Source organism: Eptesicus fuscus, chromosome 9 (assembly GCF_027574615.1).
Source record: "Eptesicus fuscus isolate TK198812 chromosome 9, DD_ASM_mEF_20220401, whole genome shotgun sequence".
NCBI lineage: Eukaryota > Metazoa > Chordata > Mammalia > Chiroptera > Vespertilionidae > Eptesicus > Eptesicus fuscus.
In genome coordinates, this window is record NC_072481.1 from 33541789 (window position 1) to 33556151 (window position 14363).

The window sequence follows — 14363 nt, forward strand, 5'->3', positions numbered from 1 at the left end:
GGGTGGCAAATTTCTAAATTATTTTCGATGGGAAAACAGTACTTCTGGTTTTGGAAGTCTTGGCTATGCCTCGGGTTACTTGTAAGCTATACCTCTCTGGATAGGTTATTTCTCTTTATATCTGAAAAGGCCAGATTAAAGTACTCTGTGATCCCTTGCCAGTTCTCATATTTCATACATCTAATCTAACACTTTGGACATTTGCTATGTGGTCAGAATTATAATGGGCCAAGCATCAAAGAGGTATTTTTCTTGTGACATTACATTTTTTTGGTTTTCCTTTTACTATTCTGGTAGTTCCTTCTCAGTCTCTTGTGTGAATGCTTCCTCTTTTATAAGCTCCTCAAAAGTTGGTTCTTGGGCCCTCTTCTTGCCCTCACTCCCCACTTTCTCCCCCATTCAAACTATTTTTTACACATTAACCAGAGTGATCTACTTGCAAAACCACATGTGATTACATCTTCCTGTTTCATTTGTTCAACCATTATTTACCGAGTACCAGATATTCTTCTAAAAGATAGGAATCCAGTACTATACAAAATAGACAAGGCAATGACTTCTTTTTACTCTTAGGAAGGTTCTATATGACCCTTGGCCACTAACTCACTTTCCCTTTGCTCCCAGATTATTACATTTAGCCATATGACCTGCTTTCTCAGAGCTTTTGAACAAGTCTATTCCTATACCAATTCCTATACAGTTTTCAAATGTAAGCTTAAATTTCTCTTATGAAAACTCTCTGACCAGACTAGGTCCCCCTGTATTTCTCCTTCTAGTATTAGTCATGGCAAATTTAAAAAGTTGTGTGCCTGTTTAATATATCACTAGTTCTCTTGTAAGCTCAAAGAAAAATGGGAAATTTCTTGTTCATTACTCTATTCCAAGCATCTGGCACATATCAGGAGCTCAGTTTGTTAGTTGAATGAAGGAATGGCTCACTATGGAGTGTTATCCTAGTTCTGCAGTCTGGTGACTTGAAGATTCAGAGACCTCTTTTTAAAGGGAAAAATTAACAGGTCACAATTTAGGATTTGGCCTTTTTTTTTTTTTTTCTAGTTAGAAAGTTCTAATTACTGGTTGAATTTGAAGATTTCTTACTTATGGAATCATTGCTTTGGAGAGTTAAAAGAAAAACCTCAAAATAGGGGTCACTTCAGGTATTTATTCAACAACAAACATTACTGACTGAAAATTAACTGGGATATTTCAACAATATTTTTCAATTAATTTACCTCACCTGCTGCCCTAGTTCAGGTTTTCATTTCCTGCCTGAATCGTTGCACTTCTCTTTCCCCAACTTCTTATTGTCATTGTTTTTAAAATACATTATTTTTTTGTGTTTTTTTCCCCAATTAGAATGCAAGTTCCGTGAAGGAAAGGATTTTTGTTTTGTTCATGATTTTATTCCGTGTTTGTGAAGCTCAGGAAGCCTAAACAAACTTAAAGACAACGGCCATCAATACATCCCCCTGCTCCAAGTGTTTCTCCACCCATTAGTATATTTACTCCTTTTATGTGCCAGTATATTGTATCTTGTTTACATGTCCGTTGACTTTAGTTTTTCAAGAATGTCTGTTTCAGTCACATGTTAGATAATTGGCCACTGGAGGCCATTACAAGCAGAAAATAACTTTGGAAAAAGGGACCTCTGGGCAGCAGCCTCCACCGGCTGTAGCTGCTCAATAAATGGTGGCTGACCTTAACGCTGTGGACTCTAGTCCGTGGGGAAGCTAAAATATGTTTTCGCACAGAAGAGTGAACACATCCTCACCGGTCTCTTAAGCACCTTTCTGGGCTTTGAGGGTGAATACCAGCAAAAGGTGGCCAGCGATAAGGTGGAGCACTGCCAGGGCTATCTTGGGCCTTCAGCCCCGCTCTGCGCCCCTCCACACACGAGCAACTGCCTTCCGGCGGCGAAGAAAAGTACTTCCGGTGCTCCACTTTTCCACGTGCTGAATCACGGCCGATGGCTCCGCCCCGAACTGAGGGGCAGGGTGCGCTTCTCGGTTTCCTCATCAGGGGAATATTTTTCTGAGTCGCGGGTCACACTTCAGCGGCTGCCTCCCACCAACTCTCCGCCTACGTCATAAACGCGGCGGGGCTGCACGAACGCCCTTCCTCCCGTCGTCCTCCGCGCCGCTCCCTCCGCCTCTTCTTCCTCGCCCCGCCCACCTGAGTTTCGAAGAGCCCTCTCCGGGTCAGCGAATCTGACTGGGTCTCTTCGGTTCCTTTTATTCTCCGTTCCCATTGGTTGCTTACGTGCACGTGACTGCCGTCCTGCCTCTTTATTGGGTAGGACCAGCAGCGTCATCGGCGGCTGGAGGGCGGGCGGGGTGCTGAGGGTAGCCAGCGTGCGGGAGACCGCGTTGGGGGAGGGGCGCAGGCCTGGCCTCCTTGGCGGCTGCGGCAGCACCAGCGCCGGCCGCCACCGCCTCAGAAACGCGGAGGAGGAAAAGCAGCTGGAGGAGTAGGAGGGGGAGGTGGGCCCTGGGGAATGGGATGCCCTTCGCTCCGGCTCGGTGGTGAATGCTGAGGAGAGTCACGGTCGCTGCAGTCAGTGCCACCGGGAGGAAGTTGTGGCGTGCGGCCGGGCGGGAGCTCGCGGCGCTGTGGAGAACCGAAGCGCGGGGTCGGTGCGAAGACTCGGCTGTGGGCAGACCCTTTCCTACTCCAACCATGCCTGGAAGGAACAAGGCGAAGTCGGCCTGCAGCTGCCCTGACCTGCAGCCCGGTGGCCAGGATTCTGGCGAGAGCGGCCGGGTTGCCCGTCTAGGAGTAGATGAATCTGAGGAGGAGGGACGGAGGGGGCCTATCAATAATGCCGGAGACCCTGAGATCGTCAAGTCTCCTAGCGACCCCAAGCAATACCGGTGAGGGAGGGGTTTGGAACGGGGAGGAGAGCCGGGTGCCGGCCCCTCTCTTGCTGCCGCGGTCACTTCTCGTGTCTGTATCGCCGGAAGGAGCTGGAGGGTCGCGCTGCCCACCCCTGAATGCTTCCTTGGGTGGAGGTGGCTAGGGCACGTAGGGGCTTCGGTGTGGTGTCAGCTGGACAAGTGGGAAGTCGTGGGTTCCACAAGGAATCAGAAGGTCAGAATGGGAATAGTGGTTCGAGTAATTTTGACGTTAAGCAAGAATGGAGATTTCTCTAAGGAAAATAGGCTGGATGCGAAGAGCGTCTTGGTATTATGTCATGAAGAAAGGTTGAAGAGTTGGGGTTTTTAATTTTGGAGAGGACACTTAAGGGGTGTATTATCTACCCACACATACTTGAGGTGTCCTTATTGAAATAGGAATAAAACTACTAGGTGGAAGTTACTAGAGGATGGTGTGGCTTGAGTAAAAGAACTTGGGCATCATAGTTGGCCCGTGATGAAGTGGCTTGTTTCCATGGGTTTCCCATTACTGGAATGATTGGGTGACCTCTTCCAAGAATATATCCTTCTCAGTTGTGTGAGTCTTAGACTTGTAAGGTTTTTTTCCTAGTTCCGAAATCCTCTACTTTTGCTTTATACTGAAACCTTCCAAACATCTCTTAGCTGGTGGCTGAATCCCCACCTGAATATATCCTTCACAGGTAGCTTACTTCATAGAATGTCATGTATTTTAAAGAGAGATTGTATACAGCTTCATTTTACAGGTTGAAGAAATTGAGATCCAGAGAGTTTGCTTCTTGTTCAGAATTACACAGCTAAATAATAACATAGTTGATTTGAAAACCCTGCCACCAAATCCAGTGCATCATTTACTGACTTTTATAGAATTCTTACTCTTGTTGAGCGAAAGCTGAAGGAGTTTTAGTCCCAATTTGTTTATAGAGCAGGAAAGAAGCTTCGAGATAATTTTTTCCACTCCCCACCCATCCCCATTTGACAGATGATTGAAACAGAAATCTAGAAAACAAGTGATTTAACCTCAAGTTTAAGACTGGCCTGTTTGGTCTTTTCACTCCATGTCTTTGTACTATTTTTTCCCCAGGTTGCAGGTTAAAGAGATCTTTATGGGAGGGGCTAAATTTTATTTTTTTCATTAAAGATGTGGTTGTATTAGTAATATGTAAATGAACAAGTTGAAACCTTGATAAAAGGTGTTTAGTTTTTGTCTTTCAAATTAAATGTTCAATAACAGCTTCAATTTTTGTCTGCCTATATAAAGATACATAGTAACAGCTAATGTTTATAGAATACACACTATGTGTCAGGTACTGTTCTTTAAAAAATTTTTTTTATCCTCCATATGTTTCTCTATGGATTTTTGGAGAAAAAGGAAGGTGGGAAGGCGCGAGAGAGAAACATTATATGCACCCTGACCAGGGATCGAACCCACAACCTAGGTTTGTGCCCTGACTGGAAATCCTACAGGCAACTGGACGATGCTCCAATCAACTTGTCGGGGCTCATGCTGGAGGCAACCAATCGATGTGTTTTTCTCACATTGATGTTTCTCTCTCTTTCCATTTCTCTTCCACTCTCCCTAAAAATTAATGGAAAAATATCCTCGGGTGAGGATTAACAACAACAACAAACACACAAAAAAGAAGTATTTGTCAAATGAATTTGCGGAAAATGAGGTCATTAAATGAAAAGATACATCTAGAGCAGTTAGAACAGTATCTGAGCCCAGGCTGGGTGGCTAAGTTATTTACACACTTGTGTGCCCCGGTAGCAAGTTTTTTCAAGCTATTTCATTTTTGTAAGTTCTACTTGTCTTTCCCCTCTGTTGTGCTGAATTTTTTGTAGGGAGGCACTGTCTCTTTGAGTCTTTGAATGCGTTCTGTTATTAATAAATCAACTGTATATACTAAGACCTCTCCACTTGTGCACTAGATCCCATCTCTTTACTGACCCCATACATCAATTATCCCATTCCGTGTTGCATCATCAGTTTCCTTCTCTTAACTGGATTTTTACCACAAGCATATAGATATGCTGTAATTGTTTTTATCTTCTGTGGAAGAACATTTTACTTCATATCCCCTTTGAACTATCCCCTTCCAGCTATTCAATTTTCTTGGTTTCCTTTATAGCAAAGCTTATTAAAAGAGTTGTCTGGGCCTAGCCAGTTTGGCTCAGTGGATAGAGCGTCGGCCTGCGGACCAAAGAGTCCTGGGTTCGATTCTGGTCAAGGGCATGTACCTTGGTTGGTTGCTGGCTCCTCCCTGGCCTGGGCCCTGGTCGTGGTGCATGCAGGAGGCAATCAGTTGATCTGTTTCTCTCACATTGATGTTTCTGTCTTTCCCTCTCTCTTCCACTCTCTAAAGATCAATGGAAAAATATCCTCGGGTGAGGATTAACACACACACACAAAAGGATGCAGTTTATCATCCTCCATTGTTTCTTGAACTAAGTGGGCTTTTGCCACTGTTGCTGTACCAAAATTGCTATTTTCAAGACCACCAATAACCTTTAAATTGGTCGGTTCTCAAGTTATTATCTTCCTAGACCTTTTAGTATCATATGACAGAGTTTCCGTCTTGAAATGCTTTTTTCAGTTGGCTTCCAGGTCACCACTGTACTTAGTTCTCTTTCTGCCTTATTCACAGGATCCTCCTTATCCTCTTGACCTCTACATTTTGGAATGCCTATGGCTCATTCCCCAGACCTCTTCTTTTCCCTGCTTCCTTTGCTCCCTAGGTTACCTCATTACCCAGGTTTCCCACCCCTATATTCTTTCTTACTATTTTATTTTTCTTCATAGCACTTACTGTCATTGGATACAGTATATATTTATTTGTTCATGAGAGCCAGGACTTTGTTTTGTTCACTGGTGTACCTCAGTGCCTAGAATAGTGCCTGTCTTGTAGTCTTGCTCCCATTTCTGATGCCTTCATCCTTTTCTCCTCTGGCCTAATTACTGTATTACTAGAGGCCCGGTGCACGAAATTTGTGCAGTATGGGAAGGGATCCCTCAGCCTGGCCTGCACCCTCTTGCAGTCCGGTACCCCCCAGGGGATGTCCAATGGCTGGCTTAGGACCGCTCCCTGCCCACCTGCTCGCTGCTCCTTACCGCTTGGCTTGCTACTCCTTAGTGCTGCCACAGAGGCGGGAGAGGCTCCTGCCACTGCCACTACGCTTGCCAGCCATGAGCTCAGCTTCTGGCTGAGTGGTGCTCCCCTGTGGGAGCACATTGACCACCAGGGGCAGCTCCTGCATTGAGCATCTGTCCCCTGGTGGTCAGTGCATATCATAGCGACCAGTCATTCTGCCATAATGGTCGCTTAGGCTTTTATTATATAGATGTTTTTCAGTTTGTATTAAAAAAATATATATTTTTGTTGATTTCAGAGAGGAAGGGAGAGGGAGAGATAGAAACATAAATGACGAGCAAAAATCATTGATGCATTGATCTGCTGCCTCTCGCACACCCCTTTCTGGGGATCAAGCCTGCAATCCAGGCTTTTGCTCTGACCAGGAATCAAATCTTGACCTCGTGGTTCATAGGTTGATACTCATCCACTGAGCCACACTGGCCAGACTGTTTTGTGTGTGTTTTTTTTTAAATAATTTTATTTCTTGCTTTTATTTTAGATAAAAAGTTTTTTAAAGAAACAAAACCATACAGATATACTTGAAGCTCTTTGTGTACTGCCTCCTCCCATGTCCTTCTCTACCATCATTTTCCAGTGTTAACCATTATCTGAATTTGGCATCTATACAGTTTCTATGTATATTTTTATACTTTTTATTAAATATACATTTACCTGTAAACAGTATTACTGTTTTAAGACTTTATAGAAACAGAAGTTATATCACATCGAATGTCTTGTAACCTGTTTTTTTGTTTTGTTTAACATTGCTTTTGATATTTGTCCATGCTGATAAGTGTAACACTATTTATTTGTGTTAAAAGCTATTTAGCTTGTTGTATGAATACATTATAATTTATCTGTTTTCTGTTACTGATCACTTACATTATTCCCAGTTTTTTTTCTTTTTTTTTTTTTTGTTAATCCTCACCTGAGAATATTTTTCCATTGATTTTTAGAGAGGCTGGAAGGGAGGGGGAGAGACAGAGAGAGAGAGAGAGAGAGAAACATCAATGTGAGAGAGACACATCGATTGGTTGTATTCTGCATGCCCTGACCAGGGCCAGGGAGCGAGCCTTCAACTGAGGTATGTACCCTTGACTGGAATCGAACCCAAGATCCTTCATTGTGGGCCGATGCTCTATTCACTGAGCTAAACCACTAGTGCTCCCAGTTTTCTTTTATATATTTATGATTATGCCACAATTTATCTTTTCTCTCATTGTTGGGCATTTAAGTTGTTTCCAATGCCTCAACAGTCATTTTTATACATGATTCCTTGTGCACATTTGAGAGCTTATATGTATACTAGGGGCCCAGTGTAAGGAACTGTGGGCCGTGAGGCTGCAATGGGCACAGGGCAGGTCTCGGCCAATCCTCCACGCCCCTGCCCGGCCCCTCCCGCTGTGGTCCCCGGTCCCGTCTGCCAGCAGCCCCACTCCCGCTGCCGCTGCTCTCATGTGCTGACAGTGCCGGCCCTGCTCGCACGGATGATTGGGGCTGGCGCCTACAGGGCTGGCCCCGTCAGCAGGTGTGAGCAGTGGCTGCTATCCTAATCGCCCCTCAGGAGCAGGGGGAGGTGGAGAAACCCTGAGGGGTGATCGGTGCTGGCAGCAGGTACGAGTGGTGCTGGCACTGGCAGCAGGTGCGAGCGCCGGGTGGGACCGTGGCATGCGGGAGCCAAGAATTTTAAGTAACCACCAGAGGCTCGCCCCGATGACAGCGACTGGCACCTGCCTTGGTCTGGCGCCCCTGCTCACCTGCTGATGCCCTCCATGTTCCGTGTGTGCCCCCTGGTGGTTAGTGCACATCATAGCGACTGGTTGTTCAACGTTTGGTCTATTTGCATATTAGGGTTTTATATATATAGATGTATTATTGACATAAGAAATATCTAAACCTATAGAGAATTTTTATGAATTCATTTGAACCAAACTGATGACAGTTGTCTGGAAGCAAAATCTCAACAAATTGAGAAAACTCCAGAGAATGGCAGTTTTGCAGCTTATTTTATACTTTAGAATAAAAGGATGACAGATGTTTATGTGAAATCCATTTTTGGTAGATTAGGGGATGGGAGAAAGCAAAGCAGGAAAATATCTCAGATTGGATAAAAAGTAAAATGGAGAGACACTTCTTTTACATTGGTGGACACAAGATAGTTAACATTTACAGCATAGAGATGGTTTTTGGGGAACAAGATAACAATGAGGAGTTCTGTAGTCTCTGCTTGTGGTGGGTGTGCCCTGAGGGGACTGGAAAAGGAGATTACTCTGACATTTAAAATGTATGTTACCTTAGATGCAGAAAGACAACATACAGCCTCTCTTAAGGTAAAAATTGATCCTTGTCAAGGAAGCTACATGCGTAGGGTGTGACTACCCACTTTTAGTTAGGAATTTTTATGTTCAGACCATCTTATATGGTTACTTTTGGTCTATAAGTTTGTAAAGATTCACCATGTAGGCCTCCCCTCAGCTTATCTGGTTTAGTATGTGGTCCCTTTTTTGTCCACAGTATCTATATATAAAAACCTAAGTGACCTTTCCAACAGAGTGACCATAACGACCGGTCGATCAGTCACTGATGCGCCCTGATCACCAGGAGGCAGATGCTCAATGCAGGAGCTGCCCCCTGGTGGTCAGTGCGCTCCCACAGCCCCTCCCCCCGGCCTGCCAACCTCCTGCGGCTCCTCCTCCCCACCCCCGCCGGCCAACCTCCTGTGGCCCCTCCCCCTGTCTGTCCAGCCTTCCCCCCCCCCCCACCCGCGATGGTCTCGATCGGGGTGGGGGGGGTGGGGAGGGCTGGCCAACCAACCTCCTGGGGTCCCTCCCCCTGACTGGCTGGCCCCCCGATAGGCCTTAATCACTGACCAGGCCGAGGGACCCCACCCGTGCATGAATTCGTGCACCAGGCCTCTAGTATGCCTATAAGTTAAATGATATCTTTTAAACCCTACTAGATATTGCCATTTATATATAAAACCCTAAATGCAAATAGATTGAATGGCAGAACAACTGAACAAACGGTCACTATGATGTGCGCTGATCACCAGGGAGGGTGTGTGGAACATGACAGGCTTCAGCAGCAGGCAGCAGAGCACAGAACATGGTGGGTGTCGGCCGCAGTGGGATGATGGAGCAGGTGAGCGGGGGTGCCAGTCGCTGTCATTGGGGTGAGCCTCTGGTGGTTACTGAAAATTCTTTGCTCCCGCGTGCCACGGTCCTGCCTGGCACCAGCCCCATTTGCACCCACTGCCAGCACCCAGCACCAGCCCTGATTGCCCCTCAGGGCTTCTCTACCTCCCCCTGCTCCTGAAGAGTGATTGGGGCCAGCAGCTGCCTCTCACACCTGCTGCCAGTGACAGCTCCACTCGCACCCACTGCCAGTTCTGGCCCTGTTCGCGCCCGCTGCCGGCGCCGGTCTCACACCCACTGCTGGCGCCCTGGCACCAGTCCCAATCGCTCAGCACCGTCAGCAGGTGCGAGTGGCGGCTGCTGGCCCTGATTGCCCCTGAGGGCTTCTCCACCTCCCCCTGCTCGTGAGGGGCAATTGGAGCAGCAGCCGCAGCTCACACCTGCTGCTGGCACTGGCCCCAATTGCTCTTCCATCAGCAGGTGCAAGCGGGGCCGGTGCCATCAGCGCATGGGAGCAGCAGCGGCGGGAGCAGGGCTGCCGGCAGAGAGGGGACTGGGGGCTGTGGTGGGAGGGGCCAGGCTTGGGCGCAGAGGATGGGCCGAGACCTGCCCCTGTGCCCACCGCAGCCTCGCGGCCCACAGTTCCCTTTCAAGGTGCACGAATTTGTGCACTGAGCCCATAGTAGTCTTTATAATTAGTCATACTAGTTTACATTTATACAAATAGAGTATGAGAGCTCCTGCTTCTATACATTCCTCCTGACTCTTAATGTTAGATTAAAAAAAAATTATTGAGAATCTGATCTGTGGGAAATATTTTTCTCTTTTAAAAATATTTTATTTGTATTTCCCTAATTACTCGCATTATTTCATGTTTCCTGAACATTTGGATTTATCCTTCTATCAACGGCCCATTTTTTATTGGGTTGTGTCTTTTCCTGTTTTAAATTGACTTGTAAGAATTCTTTACATATTTTAAATTCTAATTCTTTGTTGGTTATACAAATTGCAAATATATTTCCTAAGATAATAGTTTACCTTTACCTTTTGTTTAGAAAGTTAAAATTTGCCTGGCCCATTTGCTCAGTGGTTAGTGTCAGCTCACACACCAAAGGGTCTCGAGTTTGATTCCTGATCAAGGGCTAGTACCTGGGTTGCAGGGTCCATCCACACCTTCTGGAGGCAACCAATTGATGTGTCTCTCAAATCGAAGTTTCTCTCTCCCTCTCTCCCCTACTTCCTTCCAGTGTCTCTGAAAATCAGTGGAAAAAATATCCTCAGGTGAGTGATGATTAACCAAGAAAAAAAAAGGAAAGTCTTAAAATTTAATCAGATTTATTCATATTTTTTATTTATGGTTTGTGCTTTTTTCATATTATTGTCTTCTAAAAGTTTTGCAGTTTTGCTTTTTACATTTAAGTAAGGATCTAATTTTATTACTGTTTTTTAAAAATATGGATAACCAGCCCTGGCCAGTGCCATTCAGTGGTTAGAGCATTGACCTGAGTACCAAAGGGTCGTGGGTTCAATTTCTGGTCAAGGACACATACCTGGGTTGTAGGTTTAATCCCCTGCCTGGTCAGGCTAGTGTGGGAGGCAACCAATCAGTGTGTCTCTCTCACATTGATGTTTCTTTCTCCCTTTCTAAAAATCAATGGAAAAAATACCCTCGGGTGAGGATTAACAAAAATAAACCAACCAACTATATATATATATAAAATATATATAACCAGTTGTCCGAGTACATGTTTTAAAAATAATGTATCCCAGAGGTTACCAAATGTTTTCTGTAAAACAGGGCTAGATAACAAATATTTTGAGCTTTGTCAAGAGGAAAAATTGAGGCTATTATATAGGTACTTATATAACAAGAAAAAAAAATTCTGCAAATTTTTAATAAAATTTTTTACTAAGTTTAAATTATGACAATAGTAATTTTCTTTTTGCAATACAGGTCTGCTAGTGACAAGAATGGAATTCTATTTATTGGGAATATATTTTGCTTTTGGAGGGGGTCAAAGTTAGTGTTCTCTGTCATCAAGTGATTGCAAATGTCCGCCTCTTAATGATTTGTAATACGATTTTACATACTTCATCTTTGAAAATGTGCTTTCACACTGACAGGTGCTGCCAGATGAGCATATGATTTTACTTGAGCATATTTATCACTTAAAAGGCATTTATAAAATTCTATTAGATTCTTTTCTGATATTTTTGCCTTTTAGAATGTCACATTACATTGTAAATTAATGACTTCTGATTGAAAATTAGGTGGAAGCTCCTCAGTAGCACAGTTAAAAGGGCTTCCACCAAGGTCTGAAAAACACTATTGGAACTGTAGTTTGCTTGGAAAACATATTGCTACAAATTTGTGTGCAAATGGAGATTGATTTTTTTGTTTTAACTTTGACAGCACAGGAGTGTGTGTATAAAGCAGCTTGCCATTACTTGTGATTCAGATAACATTAGTTGTTGAAATGACTTTACCATAAGATAAGTTTGCATAGAAGTACTGTTTTGTAATGTGGGTTGAACATATAAGTTTGCATAGAAGTACTGTTTTGTAATGTGGGTTGAACATATCAAGTCTGCAGCAGGAGCTAATTTCCAAAGCCATTTGAGGTTTGATAATACTGGTTGAAAATTTTCAATCTTGGCTCAAAACATTGCAATAAAATGTTCCCATTGCTAAACTATCAAACTACTCCACAGTAAGGGCAATTCAAGAAATTCTGTTTGTTTTTCTGATAAAATTTCACAGAACTAGTGATTGTAAAGCCTACAAGAGCAAATAACACCACTGGTTCATTATGACATGATAGATTCATGTATTTTTTGCAAAGTACTGCTGATGAATAAGACAATAAATAATCATAGGCTTTGAAACACCTCACCAAAGATAAATTTGTCCAACTAAAGCTTTTTTTCTGCTCCATACATGTTTTTACCAACATAAATGTGGTAACATTTTAGATTGTATTGTATTCTTGTTTTCTCAACCTCTTTGAAAATGATCTTGTCTCTAGTTCTTCCATGAAGAATATTCATAGAGGCCCTAGCCTGTGTGGCTCAATGGTTAGAGCGTCGGCCCGTGGACTGAAGGGTGGCAGGTTCAATTCCAGTCAAGGGCACGGACTTCGGACATCGGTTGCAGCCTCGATCTGCTGACCTGGGGCGAGTGTGGGAGGCAACCAGTGGAAAAAATATCCTTGGGTGAGGATTAACCACAAGAACAACGTACAAGAATATTCATAGAGGCTAATTCCTCAGTTGCTTCAAACTTGGCACTGACCCCTCAAATAAACAACAACCCAGTATTATTGGTAACATGAAGACCAAAATCTTGAAATGATATGCTTTGTTTTTAATTTCTACTATGTCAACTCTTTTTGCAATAGTTCTCACCCCAAGTCTGATAGCCTTAAGCAAGTTTATTTTCTGTGGATAAATTTCTTCAGCTGCTACAAACAATCTAACTCACCCGTTGGCTAACTCACTTGCTTGGCTAACAAATGAGCCACTTAGAAACTTAATTTTGTTCTAGTTTCATTTTTAACTTTTGTGAAGAAATTTTACTGAGATTTTATTTTAAATTTTCTAATTTTTCTGATTGTTGCAATCCTGTGAGTTGGGAATATTGTGATGAATGCTTAGTCTTGTCAAATGAACTCAGAGTTTGCTAGAAATAAATGGTAGAGAATTATTTAAGAGTGTTGGAATTTGCAAAAAGGAAACACAGCTAGGCAAAAGCCCAGAAGTATTCCAAAGAAGAAAGGTTAAAAGTTCTTATAGTAAAAAGTACAGTTTTGAGAATTATCAGTTCTACTAAGTTCTTAGCCCTACAATTGGTCCAGAATGGTTATCAGTCAGATGTCAGGCAGTCAGGATGATGCATGCCAGGTGGTCCAGAAGATGGGTGCCAGGAAGTTTGGTCACATCCCAGTGGTTGGGTAATGGATGTCAGGTGGATATATACATGAGTCATTCAGGGGGTAACCAGGTGGCAATTAGAGGGTTATCTGGAAAAATATATAGATAGATACAGGACTGGAAATTTAAAGAATGGTGTCTTTCATCATGCCTCAACCTTCATAATGTTAATAATTTTAGCAGCTTGGTTAAAATAACCCCCAAGGTGGTCTCAGTACATGAACTTGGATTTAAATACATGAACTCTTAACTGGTAATTTTGATGACTGAGAGTGGATTCACAAAAGTTGTGTGTTTTTTAATATATCTTTATTGATTTCAGAGAGAAAGGGAGAGGGAGAGAGATAGAAGCATCAATGATGAGAGAAAATCATTGATTGGCTGCCTCCTGCATGCCCCCTACTGGGGCTCAAGCCCACAGCCTGGGCATGTACCCTTGACTGGAATCGAACCCAGGACCCTTCAGCCCGAAGGCTGACACCCACTGACACTGAGCCAAACCAGCTAGAGCAAAAGTTTGTTTCTTAAATAACAAAAATGAGTGGTTAGCTACTTTATTATAAAGAAAATAATTCCGTATTTTTGAGTTTTGAAAATGGTTTGAAAAATCGACTTCAGCTTTCATTTTCAGTACCGGAGTAGTGGGATAATGAAGCCAAATAAAGGAAGACAGGTTAAATAAATTAGAAAAGAGATTTGGTTTCTTTCTTTCTTTCTTTTTTTTTTTTTTAGAGAAAGATTGATATCTTAGAAAAACCCCACCTTTCCAAAAATTATTATATATACATATAAATGTTTGAGACCACATGATTTGGGGAAAGGTAACTACAAGTTGTAGAATTACAAAGTTAGCCCCTCAGGTATGCTCTTTTTTTAAAAAAAAAAATATTGTTGAAAGTTTTACATGTGTTCCCCTTTTTCCTCCCATAGAGCCCCTATTGCCTGCCTCTATCTGTCTGTGGGTTATGTATATATGCATACAAGTTCTTTGGTTGATCTCTTCAAGTATGCTCTTTTGACCTAAAATGATTGAGCACTATCCATTAGGCCTAGAAATAGCAATTTAAGGCTAGAACCCAAGTTGCTATTTTCTCTCTTTAATGAAAATGAAATCTTGAATTATGCTATAGTGTGGCTATAGGATAACTTATTGCATATTCTACCTGTGGACATTTGGGTTGATTACTAATATTTCTCGTTTATGAATATTCCCTGTTAGTCTTTTCTTTCAGTGTGCATTTTTGCTCTTTGATTTTGTTTATGATGTTTTATTT

At 43.0% G+C, this 14363-nt stretch overlaps 1 protein-coding gene across 1 annotated transcript in view; it reads left to right on the top strand.

The window, feature by feature from the left end:
* The first annotated feature begins 2390 nt into the window (after window positions 1-2390).
* The window catches only part of NRDC (nardilysin convertase), a 79959-nt gene continuing 67986 nt past the window's right edge, over window positions 2391-14363 (top strand). The window contains exon 1 of the mRNA XM_028142168.2: window positions 2391-2870. Within this exon, the coding sequence (XP_027997969.1) occupies window positions 2527-2870 (344 nt within the window). The 5' untranslated portion in view covers window positions 2391-2526. The remainder of the gene's footprint in view (window positions 2871-14363) is intronic.